Consider the following 20,306-nt stretch of genomic DNA (forward strand, 5'->3'; position numbering starts at 1 on the left):
CTGACTCTGTTCAGTAAATTATCATGTTGTTGTTCTTGGTTCTTTGTTATATGGCCTAAAAGGTTGGATAAAGGGTTTATCCATACATCTTCATTTTGGATAGGTAACTCTTCATGAATTGTTGTTTGTTTAGTGTGTTCCAATGTTCTAAAAAGTGATTTGATTCTATGGATTATTCAATCACATTGAGCTTTTTTTTTTCTGATTTGCTGTTCCTTCTTTTTTCTTGGTGCATTTCTGTACTGTTTAAGTGTTTCCACATAGTGAAGGTGTAAGCTAAGGTTTTCTGGTTTCTGTGTTTTTGGTTGGATAGGTTTCTCAATTTCTTTCTAAGGTTTTAGAATTCTTTATCAAACCATTTCTCAATGCTGTTTGTTTTCTTAGGTTTTCTGCTTGAATTTAAATGACACATGTTAGCTAACAGGTCAAATATACTGCTTCCAACTGCTAAGTTTACACCTTCACTATTGCAGGGAAACATTTTGTCCAGGGAAATGTCTAGGAGGGGTTTGTTGTTGGCCAATTGTTTTTTGGCAGGTGTCTACACTACCCTCCTTCCATTTATAGCATTTCTTAACAGCATGCAGTTTTTTCGGCTTTGATTCTTCATGGTTGAGTTTTGCTCTGTTCACATAGATTGTGACTGTGGTCTGAAAGGGGTCGGCTGACTGTGAATGCCCTGGGAGACTCTGAGTTGAGGTCAGTGATAAAGTACAGTAGTCAACAGTACTACTGCCAAAAGATGCATTATACCGTGGCAAGAAAAAGTATGTGAAACCTTTGGAATTACCTGGATCTTTGCATAAATTGGTCATCAAATTTGATCTGATCTTCATCTAAGTCACAACAATGACTTAGATGAAGTAGTACAGAGCATCTGGTGAATGCCTCTTAGGTCAATGGATGGGGCTTGGTTGGGTGTAGGAGTTGGGCCTGTTGCTCTGCTCACAACCTGGGCATATGGGAAGTCCATGTTGAAGTCCTTGCAGTAGGGATGGGAGGCATGGAGGGGCATAGGCCTGATCTGGGGGGGGGGATCTACATAGGGTGTGGCCAGGGTTGGTTTGAGGGGGTCGACTGGTTGGGGGTGTGGCTGGTGATGCTGTGGTCTGGGCGTAGGTCCTCTGGGTGCAGGTCTGGGGGGGTCTGGGAAGGAGACTTGGTTCTGGGAGGGAGTCTTACATGTCTGGGTGGGGTGCTCATCATTCTGTTGCTCCTGTGTGAGGTACTGGGTCTGCGGTTGAGTGTTATGAATCTCAGGGTCCTGGCAAATCTTGTAGAGGTGTACCTGGTCATAGAGCCTGTCCGAATCAGACAAACAGAATGATCCCTTTGATTATTGTCTAATTCCTTCTCGCATCTACACTCTCTCCTCCTCTCACCTTTTCCCTTTGCTTGGGACTTCAGTGCACAACACATCTCCTGTCTATGACTAGGAAAAAAAACTTTCTACGCCAAACTTTCATGTCATAACCACTAACCTCTACACAGCCTACATCGTTGTCACCATATTAACATCATAGTCAACATAGCTACTAGAAATAAAGCGTTAGTATACCTGCTACAATCATGCAGTGTAGTGTACAGTCAACAGCAAGCAATTTAGCAGTTACACCGGGGAGCCCCAGTGGCAAAATATTTATAAAGCCAAAAGCTTACTTTGACTTAGAATAGTTCCAGTGTTGGATAGCCATAGCCAAAACATTCTAGCTAACATAGCATCCTTCACTGTTTGAGCTGGGTGTTTGTATATGCTAAACTAGCTAGCTGTAATCACTAGCTAAGTGAATGTAAATGTACTGCAGTTTTTTTATTTTTTTTTTTACCTTTATTTAACCAGGCAAGTCAGTTAAGAGCACATTCTTATTTTCCAGGACAGCCTGGGAACAGTGGGTTAACTGCCTGTTCAGGGGCAGAATGACAGATTTGTACCTTGTCAGCTCAGGGGTTTGAACTTGCAACCTTCTGGTTACTAGTCCAACACTCTAACCACTAGGCTCTAACCACTAGGCTCTAACCACTAGGCTCTAACCACTAGGCTCTAACCACTAGGCTCTAACCACTAGGCTCTAACCACTAGGCTCTAACCACTAGGCTCTAACCACTAGGCTCTAACCACTAGGCTACGCTGCCGCCCCAGCGATAGCTAGCTGTAGCTTATGCTTTCAGTACTATACTAATTATCTGATCCTTTGATTGGGTGGACAACATGTCAGTTCATACTTTAAAAACTCATAAGTTGGAGGCTGTCCTCCAGAAGTTGTCATAATTTTTCTGTAAGGCTATGGAAGGGGTGAGAGAATCACGAGCCTCCTAGGTTTTGTATTGAAGTCAATGTACAATACCCAGAGGAGGACGGAAACTAGCTGACCTCTAGCTACATCATGGTGCCTAACCATTTGAGTCTATTAGGAGCAGAATTTCAGGATTTTTTGTGTCCTCAGTGGGTGGGGGGGGGTTGTCAAGAGGGCTATCAAGGGGACTGACAGGGGTTGCTAGGAGGGGGGTGGGTCTAATGGGTTAGTGGGTCCTGTCTTGTCTGTCCTGGCTGTGGTCGGGGTCTGAAGAGGGATGTTCTGTTGGCTTCTCTGGGGGGGATGGCCAGCTCACTCACGAGTTGTTCATTGCCCATCTCAGCTTTCTCACCTCCTCCTTCAGCACTCCCCCTTCCTCCTGCTGGGCTGTTTTTCCTCTCCCTCCTGTTGGAGTTTTGTCACCACAGTCCAGAGTGCAGACACGTCTCTCTACCTTTTCAGCTCTCTGGTTTAGGGGGTGTTGTTGTGCTGGTCTGTTGGTACCTGTGCTGTCTGGCACTTTCTCTCTCGCTCTCTCTTTCTCAAACAGGGCTGGTTACAGTGGAGTGTGTAATAGCATTGACTACATTGAATAGGGCTCAAGAGAATATCCATGGTCTCAGAATGTCCAATTAGCATGTGCTAATCCTACAGTGCTAGTTGTAGTGGAATGTTGTGCTAGGGTGAGCTACATAAAACAAGTATAATGGAATGTTTTATTGAGAATGCTAATGCTATAATGCTAGTACCTGGTTGATGAGCTCTCTCTGGCTCACCCCTTGTGCATATTTCCTCATCACATTGCTCTGCCTAATTAGGTCAGATAGATCCACACTCATTCCCATGGCAACCGATGTGCAGTGCGTACACTGGTGTGGTGGCTCATTTGTGTGTGTGGATTGGTGTGTGTGTGTGTTTTTAGAGTCTGTGTGCATGTTTGTGTGCTTCCCTGCATCTGTCTGTCTGTCTGTGTGTGTGAATGTGTGTTGTCGCTAGATATAATGAATCCCATCAGCACATTGGGTCTAGTTACTAAACCTACGCCTCTACTGACTTCCTCGATAGTCATTTGAAAGCGATACTGTCAAGGCTACAATGGAATTTGGAGGGACATTTAAGAAAGAGCAGATTTACGTTGCTGTAAATAATGTGTTCTCAATCCCTTAGGGAAATAAGGGTTCAATGTAAATTAAATGGGCTCCCAATACCATTCTACAATGTGCCAAGGTATTGAGGAGATGCAACTAACATGTTGATATTGATATATTGATGAACTTGACAGTCACGCAAGAGACTTGTAATGCAGTCAGTCAAATTATTACTGTCTCATGCTTCCTACCAGGAAGAGTTTGTACTGGATACATCAATGTTAGGCTCAAAGTGGGTGCTTAGCTAATTATCCAATTAAGAAAAGTGGTAGCTTGATTGCTGTCCTGATAATTGACTGCCACTTTTAAAAAGTCTTGAGTCTTTCCCAGAATTTCAAATGGACCCTATCCCCTCCTCCCTAGTCCTTCCTCCCTAGCCCTGTCACGCCCTGGGGTGGGCATTCTAAGTTTTGTGTTTCTATGATTTTCTATGTTTTGGCCGGGTATGGTTCTCAATCAGGGACAGCTGTCTATCGTTGTCTCTGATTGGGAACCATACTTAGGTACCCTTTTCCCCACCTGTGTTTGTGGGAAGTTGACTTTGTTTGATGGCACATAGCCTTAAGCGTCACGGTCTGGTTTGTTGGCGACATCTACTATTAAAAGTATGTATGCTCAACACGCTGCACCTTGGTCCAGTTCTTCCTTCAACAGCCGTGACAAGCCCCTCCTGTAGATCTGAAGGGGTTGGATAGAAGCAATATTGCAAAAATGATATCAATCATAAGGCAAACGTCAAGCAAGTACCATATTGCCTATACCTAGCCAATCCCTTCAGATCTCCTAGTGTCGACGGATGACGGGCTATGGGGGTCCATTTAGATCTGATCTGGGAAACAGCTGTAAAGAGTAGACTTGACGTAAGACTAACTTTGATCATGATTTACACAGCTTGACCACCAAGATCTTGTCCACCCCTTGAATATTTTGACTAAGCTACAACTGGCATTCTTTGAAAGTTGGGGATAATCCTCGCTCTGCAGTGTTGCACAATGAAAGATAAGAGTTTTGTGTAAAATTCGGGTTTCTCATTAAGTGCAATTTGTTTCATATCTCCCTATGGTTGCTTGGGGCATTAACCCTTTTTATGGGGTTAAATTAAGGTTAGGTGTTTTGTAGAACATATTTCATCATTGTTCAAATGGATGGGATATGATTAGGCCCGAGCTCAACAGCAACTTATATTGTATGTTTGAACAATAACAGTATATGTTTCCAAACCATGTTGATGAGAAACAATGAGGAGTGACTCCTCCGATACAGAATTAGTATAAGACTCAGAATGAACCCACAGTGCACTTTCCCTTTATCTGCATGCAATTGAATTGGGGGTTTAGTCTAGAGAGAGAAGTAATGCAAGTATAGGTTCACACCTTGAGTACAGTGTTCTATATTCTGACTGAACTCAAAGTGTGGTTCATTCTATCTACAATGGATTGAATCTTGAATTAGAATCTAGGGAGATGTTCTGGACGTGTATGTGTGTTTCGGCTCTCCCAGCCTTTTCCCCCTCTGTGGGTGAGAGACAGCTTCTCTGACGATCCTTCAGCCTCACCACTCCTCCTCTCCCAAGGCGCTAGCTGTCTCCACAGCCCGTCTGTCAGCCATCCACTACCCGCCAAGATGGAGGGAGGCTGCATGGGAAATCAGCCCGTCTCGACGCCCAAACTGTTTGGGAAATGGAAAATGAAGGAGAAACCCCATTGGTCTATTGTTTTTATTGGTTGGTGATGTTATTGTTGATATTAGGAATGGCATACATACTAGGCTGGCACAATGTGGAATGATAGGAATATTTTTCACGGAAAGTTCATTACTGGTATGGTAGGGTGTTTTCACTTCACCTACAGTATGTTACCTGTTGATATACTGTAGTATTGGGTGATCTGTGTCTAAAGTACAATACAGGCCAGGGTTTGAGGAGAAAGAAGGAAATTGATACTCTAAGGTATTAACATAGTGGGACTGTGTAGACAGTAGAGGTGCAGTCATGTGAAACAAAGGGAAAAACAACATGAACACAATAATTATTGACCCAATACTTTACAGATAACTATGCGGTGAGTATACAATTCAATCATCCTGTCTATAACAATTTTAATGCATCATTTCTCAACATTTTTATTGGAAATACAGTGGGGCAAAAAAAGTATTTAGTCAGCCACCAATTGTGCAAGTTCTCCCACGTAAAAAGATGAGAGAGGCCGGTAATTGTCCTCATAGGTACACTTCAACTATGACAGACAAAATGAGGAAAACATATCCAGAAAATCACATTGTAGGATTTTTAATGAATGTATTTGCAAATTAGGGTGGAAAATAAGTATTTGGTCAATAACAAAAGTTTATCTCAATACTTTGTTATATACCCTTTGTTGGCAATGACAGAGGTCAAACATTTTCTGTAAGTCTTCACAAGGTTTTTACACACTGTTGCTGGTATTTTGGCCCATTCCTCCATGCAGATCTCCTCTAGAGCGGTGATGTTTTGGGGCTGTTGCTGGGCAACACAGACTTTCAACTCCCTCCAAAGATTTTCTATGGGTTTGAGATCTGGAGACTGGCTAGGCAACTCCAGGACCTTGAAATGCTTCTTACAAAGCCACTCCTTCGTTGCCTGGGCGGTGTGTTTGGGATCATTGTCATGCTGAAAGACCCAGCCACGTTCCATCTTCAATGCCCTTGCTGATGGAAGGAGGTTTTCACTCAAAATCTCACGATATATGGCCCATTCATTCTTTCCTATACACGGATCAGTCGTCCTGGTCCCTTTGCAGAAAAATAGCACCAAAGCATGATGTTTCCACCCCATGCTTCACAGTAGGTATGGTGTTCTTTGGATGCAACTCAGCATTCTTTGTCCTCCAAACACGACGAGTTGAGTTTTTACCAAAAAGTTATATTTTGGTTTCATCTGACCATATGACATTCTCCCAATCTTCTTCTGTATCATCCAAATGCTCTCTAGCAAATTTCAGACCGGCCTGGACATGTACTGGCTTAAGCAGGGGGACACGTCTGGCACTACAGGATTTGAGTCCCTGGCGGTGTAGTGTGTTACTGATGGTAGGCTTTGTTACTTCGGTCCCAGCTCTCTGCAGGTCATTCACTAGGTCCCCCCGTGTGGTTCTGGGATTTTTGCTCACCGTTCTTGTGATCATTTTGACCCCACGGGGTGAGATCTTGCGTGGAGCCCCAGATCGGGGGAGATTATCAGTGGTCTTGTATGTCTTCCATTTCCTAATAATTGCTCCCACAGTTGATTTCTTCAAACCAAGCTGCTTACCTATTGCAGATTCAGTCTTCCCAGCCTGGTGCAGGTCTACAATTTTGTTTCTGGTGTCCTTTGACAGCTCTTTGGTCTTGGCCATAGTGGAGTTTGGAGTGTGACTGTTTGAGGTTGTGGACAGGTGTATTTTATACTGATAACAAGTTCAAACAGGTGCCATTAATACAGGTAACGAGTGGAGGACAGAGGAGCCTCTTAAAGAAGAAGTTACAGGTCTGTGAGAGCCAGAAATCTTGCTTGTTTGTAGGTGACCAAATACTTATTTTCCAACATAATTTGCAAATTAATTAATTAAAAATCCTACAATGTTATTTTCTGGATATGTTTATTTTTTCTCATTTTGTCTGTCATAGTTGAAGTGTACCTATGATGAAAATTACAGGCTTCTCACATTTATTTTAGTGGGAGAACTTGCACAATTGGTGGCTGACTAAATACTTTTTTGCCCCACTGTATATGTTTGTATCCCAACTGTGAAATATTGCAAATTTCACTTATTTACAATTTGTGTGCTTTGAATCGTTATTGAAGGCGATTGATTTCTGATACCCTTCAGTTCCAACCGAAGGGTATTCTAACAGGTTTCTCTAGTATTCATGGTATCAATATTGTCATGTTTGTCATTTATTGTCATGTCTTGTCCCTGTGCTCCCCATGCTATTCGTTTCCCTCTGCTGGTCTTGTTTGGTTCTTTCCCTCCTTCTATCCCTCTCTCTCCCCCTCCCTCTCTCACTCTCTCGCTCTCTCTTCTCTCTGTCGTTCCGTTCCTGCTCCCAGCTGTTCCTATTCCCCTAATCATCATTTAGTCTTCCCACACCTGTTCCCGATCCTTTCCCCTGATTAGATTCCCTATTTATTCCTTTGTGATCCGTTCCTGTCCCGTCGGTTCCTTGTATTGTATTCACCATGCTGTGATTGCGTTTCGCCCTGTCCTGTCGTGTTTTTGCCGTGATTGTGTATCACCCTGTCCTGTCGTGTTTTGTGCCTTCATCAGATGCTGCGTGTGAGCAGGTGTTCAATGTAAACGGCCTGGGCCTACCCAACCTGCAGTCTGTGGCCTACTCCAGTTGTTTCCCCTCTACAAGTCTAGAGGATTTCTGTTATTCCGTTTTGACTTTAATAAACTCTGTTTCTGTTAAGTCGCGTTTGGGTCCTCTTTCACCTGCATGACAGAAGGAACCGACCAAGGAATGGACCCAGTCAAATTATTACTGCGACTTCAGACGCTCGTTACACTGCCGTCGAGATCCATCAGCCATGCTCGGCAGACACGAGCAGGAATTGTCTGCTGCTCGCCATTGGAGAAAAGGCCGCTCAGGTTTCCGATTCTGGACAGTTCCAGAGTCTTGTCTCGTGCCACCTGTTACTCCCTGGCCTGCCGAGCCTCCAGAACCTAGGGTTAATAACCCACCTAGCTACTCCGGGCAGCCCACTGAGTGCCGCTCCTTTCTCACGCAGTGTGAGATTGTGTTCTCTCTCCAACCCCACACATACTCTAGAGATCCTCGGGTTTTATGTCATTTCACTTTACTGGCCGGGCTCGAGAATGGGGCACAGCTATCTGGGAGGCAAGGGCTGATTGCTCTAACAAATTCCAGAACTTTAAAGAGGAGATGATTCGGGTTTTTGACCGTTCAGTTTTTGGTGGGGAGGCTTCTAGGGCCCTGGCTTCCTTATGCCAAGGTGAACGGTCCATAACGGATTATTCCATTGAGTTTCGCACTCTTGCTGCCTCTAGTGAGTGGAACGAGCCGGCGCTGCTCGCTCGTTTTCTGGAGGGACTCCACGCAGTGGTTAAGGATGAGATTCTCTCCCGGGAGGTTCCTTCAGATGTGGACTCTTTGATTGCTCTCGCCATCCGCATAGAACGACGGGTAGATCTTCCTCACCGGGCTCGTGGAAGAGAGCTCACATCAACGGTGTTTCCCTGCTCCGATCTGCAACCATCTCCCTCCTCTGGCTTTGAGACTGAGCCCATGCAGCTGGGAGGGATTGATCTCGAATAAGGAGAGGGAACGGAGGATCACCAACCGCCTGTGCCTCTATTGCGGAGTTGCTGGACATTTTGTTAATTCATGTCCAGTAAGAGGCCAGAGCCCATCAGTAAGGGAGGGCTACTGGTGAGCGCTACTACTCAGGTCCCTTCATCTAGATCTTGTACTACTATGTCGGTCCATCTACGCTGGACCGGTTCGGGTGCTACATGCAGTGCTTTGATTGACTCTGGGGCTGAGGGTTGTTTCATGGACGAGGCATGGGCTCGGAAACATAACATTCCTTTCAGACCGTTAGACAGGCCTACGCCCATGTTTGCCTTAGATGGTAGTCATCTTCCCAGTATCAAATTTGAGACACTACCTTTAACTCTCACAGTATCTGGTAACCACATGAGACTATTTCTTTTTTGATTTTCCGTTCACCGTTTACACCTGTTGTTTTGGGTCATCCCTGGCTTGTATGTCATAATCCTTCTATTAATTGGTCTAGTAATTCTATCCTATCCTGGAACGTTTCTTGTCATGTGAAGTGTTTAATGTCTGCCATCCCTCCCATTTCTTCTGTCCCTACTTCAAGGAGGAACCTGGCGATTTGACAGGAGTGCCGGAGGAATATCATGATCTGCGCACGGTCTTCAGTCGGTCCCAGCCAACTCCCTTCCTCCTCACCGGTCGTATGATTGTAGTATTGATCTCCTTCCGGGGACCACTCCTCCTCGAGGTAGACTATACTCTCTGTCGGCTCCCGAACGTAAGGCTCTCGAGGATTATTTGTCTGTGTCTCTTGACGCCGGTACCATAGTGCCTTCTTCTTCTCCGGCCGGGGCGGGGTTCTTTTTGTTAAAAAGAAGGACGGTACTCTGCGCCCCTGCGTGGATGTTCTCGAGGCTGAATGACATAACGGTTAAGAATCGTTATCCGCTTCCCCTTATGTCATCAGCCTTGAGATTCTGCAGGGAGCCAGGTGCTTTACTATTGGACCTTCAACGCTTACCATCTCGTGCGCATCAGGGAGGGGGACGCTAGTGGAAAACGGCGTTTAACACTCCGTTAGGGCATTTTGAGTACCGGGTTCTGCCGTTCGGTCTCGCCAATGCGCCAGCTGTTTTTCAGGCATTAGTTAATGATGTTCTGAGAGACATGCTGAACATTTTTGTTTTTGTCTATCTTGACGATATCCTGATTTTTTCTCCGTCACTCGAGATTCATGTTCAGCACGTTCGACGTGTTCTACAGCGCCTTTTAGAGAATTGTCTCTACGTAAAGGCTGAGAAGTGCTCTTTTCATGTCTCCTCCGTTACTTTTCTCGGTTCCGTTATTTCCGCTGAAGGCATTCAGATGGATTCCGCTAAGGTCCAAGCTGTCAGTGATTGGCCCGTTCCAAGGTCACGTGTCGAGTTGCAGCGCTTTTTTCAGGTTTCGCTAATTTCTATCGGCGTTTCATTCGTAATTTCGGTCAAGTTGCTGCCCCTCTCACAGCTCTTACTTCTGTCAAGACGTGTTTTAAGTGGTCCGGTTCCGGGGAGCTTTTGATCTTCTAAAGAACGTTTTACGTCCGCTCCTATCCTCGTTACTCCTGACGTCACTAGACAATTCATTGTCGAGGTTGTTCAGAGGTAGGGTGGGAGCCATCCTATCCCAGGCTTCCAGTCTGACGATAAGGTTCATCCTTGCGCTTATTTTTCTCATCGCCTGTCGCCATCTGAGCGCAACTATGATGTGGGTAACCGAACTGCTCGCCATCCGCTTAGCCCTAGGCGAATGGCGACAGTGGTTGGAGGGGGCGACCGTTCCTTTTGTCGTTTGGACAGACCATAAGAACCTTGAGTACATCCGTTCTGCCAAACGACTTAATGCCCGTCAAGCTGTTGGGCGTTGTTTTTCATCGTTTCGGTTTGTGATTTCTTACCGTCCGGGTAGCAAGAACAAAGCCTGATGCCTTATCCCGTCTGTTTAGTTCTTCTGTGGCTTCTACTGATCCCGAGGGGATTCTTCCTTATGGGCGTGTTGTCGGGTTAACAGTCTGGGGAATTGAAAGACAGGTTAACAAGCACTCACGCACACTGCTTTGTCCTAGTAACCTCCTTTTCGTTCCTGTTTCAGACTCGTCTGGCTGTTCTTCAGTGGGCTCACTCTGCCAAGTTAGCTGGTCATCCCGGTGTTCGAGGCACTCTTGCGTCTATTCGCCAGCGCTTTTGGTGGCCGACTCAGGAGCGTGACACGCGCCGTTTCGTGGCTGCTTGTTGGACTGCGCGCAGACTAAGTCGGGTAACTCTCCTCCTGCCGGTCGTCTCAGACCGTCCCCATTCCTTCTCGACCATGGTCTCACATTGCCTTAGACTTCATTACCGGTCTGCCTTTGTCTGCGGGGAAGACTGTGATTCTGACGGTTGTCGATAGGTTCTCTAAGGCGGCACATTTCATTCCCTCGCTAAACTTCCTTCCGCTAAGGAGACGGCACAAATCATTATTGAGAATGTATTCAGAATTCATGGCCTCCCGTTAGACGCCGTTTTCAGACAGAGGCCCGCAATTCACGTCACAGTTTTGGAGGGAGTTCTGTCGTTTGATTGGTGCGTCCGTCAGTCTCTCTTCCGGGTTTCATCCCCAGTCTAACGGTCAAGCAGAGAGGGCCAATCAGGCGATTGGTCGCATACTACGCAGCCTTTCTTTCAGAAACCCTGCGTCTTGGGCAGAACAGCTCCCCTGGGCAGAATACGCTCACAATTCGCTTCCTTCGTCTGCTACCGGGTTATCTCCGTTTCAGAGTAGTCTGGGTTACCAGCCTCCTCTGTTCTCATCCCAGCTTGCCGAGTCCAGCGTTCCCTCCGCTCAGCGTTTGTCCAACGTTGTGAGCGCACCTGGAAAGGGTGAGGTCTGCACTTTGCCGTTACAGGGCACAGACGGTGAGAGCTGCCAATAAACGCAGGATTAAGAGTCCAAGGTATTGTTGCGGCCAGAGAGTGTGGCTTTCCCACTTGCAACCTTCCTCTTACGACAGCTTCTCGGATTTTGACTCCGCGTTCATTGGTCCGTTCCGTGTCTCCCAGGTCGTCAATCCTGTCGCTGTGCGAGCCCTTCCGCGACATCTTCAGTGGTCCATCCTGTCTTCCATGTCTCCTGTGTTAAGCCCTTTCTTCGCACCCCCGTTCGTCTTCCCTCCCCCCTCCCGTCCTTGTCGAGAGCGCACCTGGTTACAAGGTACATAAGATTATGGACATGCGTTCTGGGGACGTCCTTTGACCTAGTGGATTGGGAGGGTTACGGTCCTGAGGAGAGGAGTTGGGTTCCGTCTCGGGACGTGCTGGACCGTTCGCTCATCGATGATTTCCTCCGTTGCCGCCAAGTTCCTCCTCGAGTGCGCCAGGAGGCGCTAACGTGAGTGGGGGTACTGTCATGTTTGTCATTTATTGTCATGTCTTGTCCCTGTGCTCCCATGCTATTCGTTTCCCTCTGCTGGTCTTGTTTGGTTCTTTCCCTCCTTCTATCCCTCTCTCTCCCCCTCCCTCTCTCACTCTCTCGCTCTCTCTTCTCTCTGTCGTTCCGTTCCTGCTCCCAGCTGTTCCTATTCCCCTAATCATCATTTAGTCTTCCCACACCTGTTCCCGATCCTTTCCCCTGATTAGATTCCCTATTTATTCCTTTGTGATCTGTCAAAATTACGTTCCTGTCCCGTCGGTTCCTTGTATTGTATTCACCATGCTGTGATTGCGTTTCGCCCTGTCCTGTCGTGTTTTTGCCGTGATTGTGTATCACCCTGTCCTGTCGTGTTTTGTGCCTTCATCAGATGCTGCGTGTGAGCAGGTGTCTCAGTCGACTACGGCCTGCGCCTACCCGAAGCGACCTGCAGTCTGTGGCCGCTTCTCCAGTTGTTTCCCCTCTACAAGTCTAGAGGATTTCTGTTATTCCGTTTTGGACTTTAATAAACTCTGTTTCTGTTAAGTCGCGTTTGGGTCCTCTTTCACCTGCATGACAAATATAGTGTCGGAATCTGTTTATTAACGATGCTTAGGGTTTGTGATTATGTAACTTAACAATCTGTTGAGGTTTTTAAGTGGCAGTAGTTTAGTAAAGCTACTGTATAGTGTGGTGATTCCTGACTATCCCAGGTAGATACAAATATTTCCTAAAGACATAAAAGTATGAAAATGCTTCTCACATGTAATGCTGAGTCTGAACATGCAATAAACCTGCATCCCAAAAGATTAACAAAATTATTTCCACTCTGTGAAGATGCTTTCTAAAATACAGTATGTTTAAATATTACCCAATGCATAGGCCTAATAATTTATAATATTGACCATTAGCCGGGATTCTCTTGTTGCCTCGCGTCAGCGCATGTTGAGCGGAGCTTAAATCAGAGCAAATTCCAATTATCTTCTTTAATGGACACCGGAGAAACAATCAATCTTAACTGAGTCATAATGACCCTACAGTAATCATGACTTATGTGTTCTGAGGAAAATGCTTCCCCCCCCCCGGCATCTCACCTTCATGAACACTGCTGCCCTGTCATATCAAATCAATTAGCTGTAATTCACCATCTAGGATGAAACGCTCACACCCTTTAATATCAAATCATGCTCCAACTGCCCTCTATGGAGGTTGAGATCAATGCACACTACTCTTGTACCGTCATTAAACAGGGTGGGACACAAGTAGAATAGGAACATTAGAGTTGATGTAACAATTGACTTAAGCCTTGGCCAACTCTTTGTAGAGAATTGTACAGAAAGAACGGGGCAGAGGTAACTGTACACAGGAGTAATTCTTACAGTATGATGAACTGGACTGTGTGGGTCTTATAGTCAGACAGTGTGGTAGTAGAACTGTGTGTTACATTTCACCACAAATGTTGGTTGATGTTGGCTCCTCTAATGTCATATATCCATCTATTTGCATGGATATGAACCCTACAATGAACTGTATTCATGGGTTATGTTCATTAGAACACACCATAGCAAAACATTTTGCGACATAAAACAAAAACAAACATTTCTTATTGGGGTAGTTCAAATAGTGCCTTCTCATCTCACCCAGTTTCAGAGCATTTTCTTCAGTTTAATGACGAATGAACATGACCCTGTTGTCTGTCCAGGTTTGACCACGCTGCAGGTGGTGCTGGACACGGCTGCGGAGAGGAAGTGGCAGGTGATGGCCATTAACGTGGGCAACCTGAAGGACGAGAGGAAAGACGAGGCCTATCGCTCCCTCTTCCAGGACCTGGAGAACAAGAAGGAGAGACGGGTCATCCTCGACTGTGAACAGGACAAAGTCCGAGACATTATGGAGCAGGTACGAGCTCAGTATGTGTAATGCAGCGAGTGAGATGTTGTTGGCGTATGCTTGTGTGTTTGATATTACTAGCCTTGTGGGGACCAGAAGTCCTCACAAGGATAGTAAAACAAGGAATATTCATACAAGTGGGGACATTTCCTCAGTCCCCACAAGGAAAAGGGCTATTTTAGGCTTAGAATACAACAATAGAATTAAAAGGCATAGAGATTCACATGAACAGGTTATTTCTAAACCTTCCCTAGATCCTGGGATAGTCCATTGAGTAGTATTTAATGCAAACAGACATGTGTTTAACCAATGGCAGACATGTGTTTAACCAATGGCAGACATGTGTTTAACCAATGGCAGACATGTGTTTAACCAATGGCAGACATGTGTTTAACCAATGCCCATATTCACCCCGCTGTTGCATGCTAGAGCTTTTATCTGAGAGAAAAATAATCCAACCTGGTCACACTCTTCTGCCAAAGCAAGTCACTTAAAATGCATTTTATTCAAATGATTCTTCAAATCTCTATATGTAAGTGGATTTCTAAGTGGAGGTGTTACTCATGTGGTGGGATTAGTTGCAGGTGTGTCATTTGAGATAGTCACTAAAATGGCTTTTGAGGTAGTTACTGAAATGGGCTTCCTGTTTTAGTTTCGGTACTGACAAGTGATAACACTGGCAGGTGGCAGTGGGTTATGACTTTTAATCAAAACAATTGTACATGCTACAGGTATAATGTGGAAATATGATAGTGCTTAGCATTTAACAGAAATGTAGGTTAATTTTAGTTCAATTATTTACTGACGTGGGTTCAAATATCAGAATTGCGTTTCGTTCGTTTTTTTTCTCTGTGAGCTCAATGAGCAGTTTCTCCAGAGATAAATCAGATCCAGCCTGAATTGTGTGATGTTGGTATTCAGCAGTCATAAAAGTATGCCTTATTTACTTTAAGAAACTGATGAGAGGATGACTTGTAATACAATAATAAAGTTATCAAATATAACTAATGTAATATACACAACAACAAACATTATTTTATTATGTTAAAGTAATGTGAATAATGGATGGTTAATATATGATAAGCAGTAATAGGCATCAACTACCATCAAGGGACTTTTATTAATTGTTTTATTTTGCGTTTTTACAGCATTCAATCCGCATAATACATAGTGCATTTATTGTAAAATAAATACATATCTAAACCGAAATCATAAACCGTGATCATTTTTTGATAATCGAACAGAAACCGAATCGACCTCAAAAAGCACTAACCACTCCACACTAAAATATGACAATGGATGTTTTTTTGTGTTTGGTAGATAGAGTTATAACTCCACTGAAGTATACAATTTTCATTCTCAAACATGATTGCTGTACCATGAGGAATATGATTACTTGGAGACTGTCTTGTTTGGTTTACACGTCATTATGGTTTCTGTTCTGTTTCCCTATCTGATGTTGTCCCCAGGTCATCACCATTGGCAGACATGTGAAAGGCTACCACTACATCATTGCAAATTTGGTAAGTTTTCACAACTCTGTTTAACCAGCAGTGGAATTGTAATCTCAGGATGAACAAAGTGATTTGTAAAATAATTTATCAAGCTCGTGATAAGACATTGAGAACACAGAGTGATTGTCTTCCAATTGAACCCCCCTAAGTATTACACAATTAGTTAGCGTAATTTATTAAATCATCCCTTTCCCATTTTTTGGGCGGGGGTAGTTGACATTTCGATATCTTGGGACTATAAGGTTCTATCTGCAAAAATATGATTCTGAGATAATTGGCTTTAAAGTTCCGAACCCTCATTGGTGTGATTGTGTCAGAAATGTTTATCTTTTGAACTTAATAACATCAATAATTATTAATGGTTTTATTCGGTGTTATTACAGCATTCAATCCATTGAACAGAACGAGGTTATGTCAATATCTCAATTTTGACAAAAATGCAGATGGAACCTTATAGTCCCAAGCTCTTGATTTGTATGATGGCAAACATTTCCATTTTATCTCCTTAATTTGATTTCTTTGTTTTAATTTCAGGGTTTTGTGGATGGGGACCTCTCCAAAATCCAATATGGCGGAGCCAACGTGTCAGGTTTCCAGATTGTGGATTTTGATGACCCGTTGGTGTCCAAATTTGACCAGATTTGGGAGGCTCTGGAGGAGAAGGAATACCCTGGTGCCGACAGTAAGATTAGGGTGAGTAGATATAACATTGGGTTCGATTGAGTGGCACTCAGCTAGCATTAGTCTGTCTTTGGGGAGCTGTGCGTTGTCTGCCGATTAAAAATGTTCCTACCCCATTCTCACTCACTCACTCATACTGTGCGCGTGCAAACCCAGGAACACAGCCGCATGCCCACACACAGACACGCACACTAACAAGTCGTCACAACACCCCTCACACACACACCATCTCTTCCTCCCCCTCCCCTGTGTCCCCATATCCCCCCACACAATCACACACCCATCCCCCTCTGTTCTATTGCAGTACACATCTGCGTTGACCTACGACTCAGTGCAGGTGATGACGGAGGCCTTCCGCTACCTGCACAAGCAGCGCATTGACATCGCCAGGAAGGGCAACAACGGCGACTGTCTGGCCAACCCCGCTGTGCCATGGGCGCAAGGAGTGGAGATCGAGCGCGCACTCAAACAGGTGATAGCATGGGGTTGCCGTGGCAACAGCTGTCTGGCTCTACCACCCCCCCACACACACACACACACACACACACACACACACACACACACACACACACACACACACACACACACACACACACACACACACACACACACACACACACACACACACACACACACACACACACACACACACACACACACACACACACACACACACACACACAGAGACTGAAGTATAAGGACACACATGTACACACACATACGCATGCACACACACACAAACTCACACAAACACATTCTCCCCTGAGCTAACAGTGACAATCGTCTGCCCACACACAATAGTCAGCCTCCAGCTTTAGAGCTTAGACTACGCAATTTGATTCCAAATCTGTGTGGAGAAACTGAATTGGTTTTGTCTATGACAGAGGTATTTAATTGTGGTGTCTTGCAATTCTGACGATGTGCTTTTGTGTCCTTTTAGGTTCGTGTGGACGGCCTCACAGGGAACATTCAGTTCGATCAACATGGCAAACGAGTCAACTACTCAGTTAATATCATGGAACTGAAAAATAATGGTCCTGTGAAGGTATGCTAGTGTTTCTGAATATGTCTGGAACATGTCAGAATCTTAATAGATCAAGGTTGTATAATATATGACAGTCTTTAATATGTTTGTCTGTGATGGAACAAGACAACAGCACATCAGAACTGAACCAATAGAGCAAAGATCTAAAGACACGACATTGGATGGAATTGGCCTACAGAAATCAACCATTTTTTGCAGAGAGCAGAAATGACAGAGAATTTATAACATGGCTGTGTAGATGCTTCAGTCCTTTCCCATCATGTGAAACAACAACACTGTCTCATGACATTATGGCATTGTTCATTCACTATTAATTATTTCCTCCACAGATTGGATATTGGAACGAAGTTGACAAAATGGCTGTCACAAAATCAGACGTGTTCCCGAATGACACAACAGGGATGGAAAACAAAACTGTCATTGTGACCACAATCTTGGTAATGACTTATCATAGACTCTATTCATACTAACTGACTCATGAACACACAACAATTGGATATCATTTCCTTTGATTAGTTTCTCACTTAGCAATTGTTACTAGTCCATAGAATCATGTATTTTCGACATTACAGTGTCCATATAAAATCAAATAAAATTGTATTTGTCACATGCACCGAATACAACAGTAGATCTTACCGTGAAATGCTTACTTACAAGCCTTAACTCACAATGCAGTTTAAGAAATAGAGAAAATTGACTAAATATACTAAAGTAAAAAATAAAATAAAAGTAACACAATAAAATTACAATAACGAGGCTATATACAGGAGTTACCGGTACTGAATCAATATTTGCGGGGGTACAGTTTAGTCGAGGTCATTTGTACATGTAGGTAACGCATTGCCCCCCCTTCCCCTCTTCTACAGTGCAGCTACTCCCTGTTGTTATCGTCTATGGATAGTCACTTTAACAACTCTACTTACATGTACAGAGTACTTCAACTAACAGGTGCCCTCGCACATGGACTCTGTACCGGTACCCCTTGTATATTGTCTCGCTATTGTTATTTAACTGCTGCTCTTTAATGACTTGTTACTTTTATTTCTTAATCTTATCCGTATTTTTTTTCAACTGCATTGTTGGCTAGGGGCTTGTAAGTAAGTGTTTCACTGTAAGGTCTGCACCTGTTGTATTCAGCACATGTGAATATGATAACATTTGATTTGATTTCAGTCGTCCTTGGCCACACAGTCGTGGGTGAACAGAGAGTACAGGAGTGGACTAAGCACACCGAGGCTGTCCTAATATGGACACCGTTCAACATACACAAACCAACCCATAGTTGTCTAGGGGCTCTATTCACTCAGATTTGCAAAGGTTCAGCTTTACAGCATGATTGAAATTTAAAGGCAACCTTCCTGCTTTATCAGAGACTTCATTCACAGTAAATGCTGCTTATGTCGGCTCAATCGGAAATTACCTTAAAACATCTCTATCACGGAATCTGTAATGCTTCAGCTTTCCATATTGAATAGAGCTCTAAGTCTGTTACAACATTAAGTTTGTGAAACTATTTATTCCTCTGTCATTGTACAAAGCTCACATGTATACCATGATGTAATGCCTAAAGGCAAGCCTACTGGACTGAACAGTGTTTGTCATTTTCTCCCCCAGGAAGCCCCATATGTAATGCTTAAGAAGAACGCTGACCTTTTTCTAGACAATGAAAGATACGAGGGCTACTGTGTAGATTTGGCCGCTGAGATAGCCAAGCACTGCGGCTTCAAATACCAGCTGAAAATTGTGGGGGATGGAAAATATGGAGCTCGAGACGCTGAGACCAAGATCTGGAACGGAATGGTGGGAGAGCTCGTCTATGGGGTAAGAAAAGAGATGCATGGATCTTCTAATACTGATCACATCCAATGACCTGCTGTATACAAACTATTGAAACATTCCCAGTAGTTCCCTTTAAACACAACTAAACCTTATCCTGTTTCGCTAGAACAATAAGCTCCTTCCTCCTCTCTTACCCAGAAAGCTGATATAGCCGTGGCACCGTTGACCATTACCCTCGTCCGAGAAGAAGTCATTGACTTCTCCAAGCCATTCATGTCCTTGGGGATCTCCATCATGATCAAGAAGCCCCAGAAGTCTAAACCTGGAGTCTTCTCTTTCCTGGACCCTCTGGCCTACGAGATCTGGATGTGCATCGTGTTTGCCTACATCGGTGTGAGTGTGGTGCTCTTCCTGGTCAGCCGATTCAGCCCATACGAGTGGCACACAGAGGAGTACGAGGATGGCCAGATCCAGACTAATGAATCGACCAACGAGTTTGGGATATTCAACAGTCTCTGGTTCTCCCTCGGCGCCTTCATGAGACAGGGATGTGACATCTCGCCAAGGTGGGTTTCAAACTGCCTCCTGATTGTACGTTGTTAGGCTGGCTCACTGTGATTTACTAGTATTATTTGATTTGATCTTCTGGCTCAGTTTTAGCAACCTGGCAAATCATACTACAGTGGCCATCTAATCATCTCTCTCTCCTCCTGTCCCCTTTAACTATTCCCCTGGTTGTTGTATAAAAAATGGCAATGTAATCTCAATCATTTTACCCTGTAAAATAACGAGATAAAAATATACATTAACGATATCCCTACAAACTTAATCTCAGGAAATTACACTTTAATTCACTTCCTGTGGAGGCCTTGAAGTCCTTTTGCACTCAACATACAGCATAATACTTAAACAGACTCAAATACCATAGGCCCAGTCATATTACTGATTGGCGTATAGCGATTTAATGAGGTGCGAGTGCAGCAGATTATGTTAAGCAGGCTCCCACTTTGCACCAGAGAGGGGACAGTCAGTCACATGAATTCTGGGAGATTTGTCATCAACCCTCCTCCTACATATCCACTCCCCCAGTCATGTTGAGTCAGGAAAGATAAGCTGTGGCGTCAATGTGTAGCTGTTCCCCACCGCATCCCTTTGTGTATGAATGATACTTGCTGATGTATACTGGGAGAGCTAACTTTGTATATTTGCTCCAGGGTGCTCAGTTTCAATAACTTTATGGTCATAACATTTATTTATATGCCCTCAACAGATA

General features: G+C 44.3%; 1 protein-coding gene across 10 annotated transcripts in view; it reads left to right on the top strand.

The window, feature by feature from the left end:
* LOC123993513 (glutamate receptor 2) overlaps positions 1 to 20,306 on the top strand; it is a 65,178-nt gene that overhangs the window by 37,448 nt on the left and 7,424 nt on the right. For all 10 annotated transcript variants that reach the window (XR_006831460.1, XM_046295720.1, XM_046295723.1 and 7 more), the window contains exons 4-11: positions 13,827 to 14,023; positions 15,484 to 15,537; positions 16,063 to 16,221; positions 16,514 to 16,681; positions 17,150 to 17,254; positions 17,584 to 17,691; positions 18,869 to 19,075; positions 19,232 to 19,599. Coding sequence is in view for 9 of the 10 variants with exons in the window: in XM_046295720.1 (XP_046151676.1) it covers positions 13,827 to 14,023; positions 15,484 to 15,537; positions 16,063 to 16,221; positions 16,514 to 16,681; positions 17,150 to 17,254; positions 17,584 to 17,691; positions 18,869 to 19,075; positions 19,232 to 19,599 (1,366 nt within the window). In the remaining variant the exon portion in view is untranslated. The remainder of the gene's footprint in view (positions 1 to 13,826; positions 14,024 to 15,483; positions 15,538 to 16,062; positions 16,222 to 16,513; positions 16,682 to 17,149; positions 17,255 to 17,583; positions 17,692 to 18,868; positions 19,076 to 19,231; positions 19,600 to 20,306) is intronic.

This window comes from Oncorhynchus gorbuscha, linkage group LG13, assembly GCF_021184085.1.
Source record: "Oncorhynchus gorbuscha isolate QuinsamMale2020 ecotype Even-year linkage group LG13, OgorEven_v1.0, whole genome shotgun sequence".
NCBI lineage: Eukaryota > Metazoa > Chordata > Actinopteri > Salmoniformes > Salmonidae > Oncorhynchus > Oncorhynchus gorbuscha.